The 4,826-nt window shown below is 53.2% G+C and overlaps 1 protein-coding gene across 1 annotated transcript; it reads left to right on the top strand.

Moving 5' to 3' along the window:
• The first annotated feature begins 231 nt into the window (after nucleotides 1–231).
• On the top strand, nucleotides 232–2,557 carry DDIT4 (DNA damage inducible transcript 4). The gene is made up of 3 exons (XM_060034835.1): nucleotides 232–365; nucleotides 490–745; nucleotides 1,018–2,557. Exons 2-3 carry the CDS (start codon nucleotides 550–552, stop codon nucleotides 1,509–1,511), a joined length of 690 nt encoding a protein of 229 aa, XP_059890818.1. The 5' UTR covers nucleotides 232–365; nucleotides 490–549; the 3' UTR covers nucleotides 1,512–2,557.
• The last annotated feature ends 2,269 nt before the right edge of the window (nucleotides 2,558–4,826 follow it).

The following is a 4,826-nucleotide window of genomic DNA, read 5'->3' as shown; positions in this document are numbered from 1 at the left end:
CGCCGCGGATCCCTTTCCAGAAAGGGGGCGTGGCCGAGGCTCGCGGGTTTGGCCGGGTGCTTTCTGGGGCCCAAGGGGGGCGGGGCCAGGCGGCTGTCACCGGGCAGGAGAGAACGTTGCGAACGTGCGCCCAGAGCCCATTGGTCGAGGTGGGCCACACTCCCGGGTCTGGATTGGGCCGCGGCGCGGAAGGGGTGTGGCCTCTCCCCACTAGTCCTTATAGGTCTCTCTGCGCTGGTACTAGGGACCGCGGCAGGCCGAGGGGGAGGTGCGGGTGGGGAGAAGGGACAGGTCCGGGCAGAGCTCGGGGGTTGGCACCAGTTCGCGCACGCACTTGTCCCAGTTCTAGCTGACCGCAGTAGCTGGTGAGTGTCCCTTCTCTGTGTGCTGGTCGCTGCGCGGAGAGGCCTCAGCCGTGGGGATCCTAGCGCTCTCAGTCTGGAGCAGCCCCCAGACTGACGCCGGGCCCGCGCCGCTCTTGTCTTACAGCGTCTTCTGCGCTCCAGTACCCTGAGCTCATCTGCAAACGTCCTGGCGTCCGTCCTCACCATGCCTAGCCTTTGGGATCGCTTCTCGTCGTCCTCTTCGTCCTCGTCCTTGTCCCGAACTCCCACCCCAGATCAGCCGCCACGCTCAGCCTGGGGGTCGGCGGCCCGAGAAGAGGCACTCGGCCGCTGCGCGAGCCTGGAGAGCTCGGACTGCGAGTCCCTGGACAGCAGCAACAGTGGCTTTGGGCCGGAGGAAGGTAAGCCGTGGGCGGGAGCCGGACGCGAATAGAGGGGCCGGGGAGGTGAGAAAGCACCGCGCTGGAAGGAGTCAAAGCCACTTTGGCTTCCTATCCCATCAGAATCCGGATTGTGGAAGGAGGCGGGCAGAGGAGGGTCATTGAAGTATAGGGTACGAGAGTGGGGCGGAAACTGAGGCACAGAGTGGGAAGGAGTGCTGCTTTCTTAGCGAAACAGCACCTCCCCGTTCAGAGCTGTTCTAACTGCCTCCCCTACGTGCTTTCCCTTGCAGACTCTTCTTACCTGGATGGGGTGTCCCTGCCCGACTTCGAGCTGCTCAGCGATCCCGAGGATGAGCACCTGTGTGCCAACCTGATGCAGCTGCTGCAGGAGAGCCTGGCCCAGGCACGGCTGGGCTCGCGGCGCCCTGCACGCCTGCTGATGCCCAGCCAGCTGGTGAGCCAGGTGGGCAAAGAACTACTGCGCCTGGCCTACAGCGAGCCGTGCGGGCTGCGGGGGGCGCTGCTAGACGTCTGCGTAGAGCAGGGCAAGAGCTGCCACAGCGTGGGTCAACTGGCTCTCGACCCCAGCCTTGTGCCCACCTTCCAGCTGACCCTCGTGCTGCGCCTGGACTCACGCCTCTGGCCCAAGATCCAGGGGTTGTTTAGCTCCGCCAACTCTCCCTTCGTCCCCGGCTTCAGCCAGTCCCTGACGCTGAGCACAGGCTTCCGAGTAATCAAAAAGAAGCTGTACAGCTCAGAGCAGCTGCTCATTGAGGAGTGTTGAACTTGGGTCTGGGGGGCCGATACTGACCCCATGACAGAGACAGTTGAACTTTTGGGGTGGACATTGGCAGGCAGAAGCTGAGGGACTGCTGCCTGTCGTTAGAAAACTGACAACAGCCACCTGTGGGGAGGAAGGTCAAGGTGAGGGGAACACGGTGTTTCCCTAGGAAGCTCACTGAGGTGTGGACAGGTGGCTCCCACTTGGGCTCACACGCTGCCCCTCAGTACTGTAGCATGAAACAAAGGCTTAGGGGCCAACCAGGCTTCTGGCTGGATGTGTATGTAGCATGTACCTTATTATTTTTATTGTTACTGACAGTTAAGACAACAGTGGTGTGACAGAGCCATGAGAGCAGCTGGGCTGCACTGGCATCTGCAAGGGATGTGTGCTCACGGTAGCCGGCTCTGGTGGGGGGCGGGGGTCATCGAGGTGGTTTGTGTGTATCATGGTCTGAAGGGACCAAATGTTTGTTCTTTGTTGTTTTTGTATCTTTTTTTTTTTTTTGATTGGAGCTTCACTACTGACCTGTTCTAGGCAGCTATCTTACAGACGCATGAATGTAAGAGGAGAAAGGGGTGGGTGTTGGGATCACTTGGGGATCTTTGACACTTGAAGAAAAAATACACCTGGGAGCTGCGTGTGGCCCATCCCCGGATGTGTAGTGAAGGGTTGAACTGTGAGGGGATGGGGCTGATTGGGGTGGGGGCTGGAACCCCTCCCCCAGAGGAGTACCATCTGGGTCTTCCATCTAGAACTGTTTACATGAAGATACTCGCTGTTCATGAATACACTTGATGTTCAAGTATTAAGACCTATGCAATATTTTTTACTTTTCTAATAAAAAAAAATCATGTTTGTTAAAACGGTTGCCTCTCATCAGTGCCATGAAATAAAAGGGAGGGGGATGGGTGCTGGAAAAGGTGGGTTTCATCACACTCTGGTGCAGCTGTGTGTTTCTCTGTCCCTTTCTGGGGCTGCCTGCCAGCTTGGTCATGGAGGTATGTAGACTGAGTGCCATCTGTGTCAAAAACGCAGGCTCCCTTGGCTCTGCTGGCTGAGGCTATCAAGGGAAAGCACTGGAAAGCCCTGGAAGATAGGGAGTGAGTCAGACCTCTGAGAGCCACAGTCTCAGTAGAAAGAGCTCACCTGGCTGCCCTGGGTTAGAAGGGCCTGGTACAAAGGACTCCTGAGCCCAAGGTCCTTCCAGGCACTTAAAGGACGGCAAGAGGCTTTTTTCCTTGTGAAAAAAGGCACAGTTCTATTTGTTCTGCAGTGAAAATCACACATTTTATCTCTGGATATGAAAAGGCTAGGGAGCAGGAGCATTAAGAAACGGAGTTTGAAAAAGACTTAACTTGGTTCAAGCCTCTGACTAGACACAAAACCTAGGGCTCGGAGAGGGGCATGACCTCCAGGCAGGAGCAAAACACACAACATATGTAGGAGGTGTGGTGAGGGCTTCAAGAGCCCGGAGACTACAGGCCTGTCTTCATGAATGTTCTCGGTGACCTGGACTCATCGCACTCTCTGGGCCCCAATTTCATTATCGGTGAAATTGGGATGGGGCCAGATGAAGGCCAAGGCCCTTCCCACTCCTCCCTCCCAGTGACTCTCGGCCAGTCCTCCCACACCAGCCTCTGGAGAGTTGTTATCTCCCTTGTTTCTCTTCCTGGTCTCAGACAGGCCTTGTTTGCCCAACTGTAAAACAGTAGTTCTTCTACTTGATTGTATACTCAAATCTCTTGGGGCCTGAATTAAACACATATCTCCCTGCCTTGGAGGAGATTCTGACCACATGTGTCCGGGGCAGGGCCCCAGGAATCTGCATTTTCATCCAGGATCCTGACACAGGGTCTTGAACTTTGGGATGGTTTAGAAGACTCGCATCTCTTTGGTAGAGATGACTTGTTCCCCAAAATGAATGAACTGTTTAGAACTAGATTTGAAAATGGTGGTAACAAGGAAGAGGGTGCCCAGAGTAGTTTAAAGAGCCCTTACTTCTTAGCACATCCTCCTAATAGCTACCCTGGGAGGGGTGGGTAGGGCGGGGGTTAGTGAAGTTTTACAGATTAGTCAACAGAGGCCCAAGCCCTTGAATGATGGTCTTCTTCTGACCATGGCTGACCTTGCCCGCTCTCAGCCCCTCAGGGTGGAGGTGAGGGTGAAGCAGGCTCAGCACTTGGGGGGTACCTGGGGGCAGTTTCCCAGGAATTGAGATCAGGGCCAATGCTCATGGCTGTGCTTCCCTGACCCCCAAAGAGGAAAACAAAAAGCCGTGTCTGGCTCCAGAACAGAGAGTCTCATTGGTGTTTGGAGGCAAGAGCTAGATGGGGAGGTAAGCATTAACCCTCTCCTAGACCGGGAAGCAGCAGGCACCCTCAGCTCCTTCTCTTAATAATTTTTCTTTGTCTTTAATTTTTGTCAATTTGATTCCTATGTGTCTGGGTGTGTTTCCCCTTGGGTTTATCCTGCCTGGGACTCTCTGTGCTTTCTGGACTTGGGTGGCTATTTCCTTTCCCATGTTAGGGAAGTTTTTGACTATAATGTCTTCAAACATTTTCTCAGGTCCTTTCTCTCTCTCTCCTCCTTCTGGGACCCCTATAATGCGAATGTTGGTGCATTTAATGTTGTCCCAGAGGTCTCTTAGGCTGTCTTCATTTCTTTTCATTCTTTTTTCTTTATTCTGTCCCACGGCAGTGAATTCCACCATTCTGTCTTCCAGGTCACTTATCCGTTCTTCTGCCTCAGTTATTCTGCTATTGATTCCTTCTAGTCTATTTTTCATTTCAGTTATTGTACTGTTCATCTCTGTTTGTTCTTTAATTCTTCTAGGTCTTTGTTAAACATTTCTTGCATCTTCTCGATCCTCCATTCTTTTTCCGAGGTCCTGGATCATCTTCACTATCATTATTCTGAATTCTTTTTCTGGAAGGTTGCCTATCTCCACTTCATTTAGTTGTTTTTCTGGTGTTTTATCTTGTTCCTTCAACTGGGGCATTGTCCTCTGCCTTTTCATTTTGTCTATTTTTCTGTGATTGTGGTTTTCGTTCCATGGGCTGCAGAACTGTAGTTTTTCTTGCTTCTGCTCCTAAGTTCCTTCTCTTGGATGGTCAGATCGAGGCTGGAGGAAAACTTGGGCTCCCACGAAGTCTCAGCTAAGATGCCCTTTTCTGAGGCCAGACTGCCTTTCCTCATTCTCACAGGGCTTGAAAATACCCCCAAATAGGACAGAAAGACCTAGAAAATCCTCCCAAATAGGACAGAAAGAGCCCCAGGTTAGGGCTCTTAGGTCTCCTAAGATGTGGCAGGGAGCTT

Source organism: Delphinus delphis, chromosome 16 (assembly GCF_949987515.2).
Source record: "Delphinus delphis chromosome 16, mDelDel1.2, whole genome shotgun sequence".
NCBI classification, from domain to species: domain Eukaryota; kingdom Metazoa; phylum Chordata; class Mammalia; order Artiodactyla; family Delphinidae; genus Delphinus; species Delphinus delphis.
This window is presented reverse-complemented; position numbering and strand designations above follow the sequence as displayed.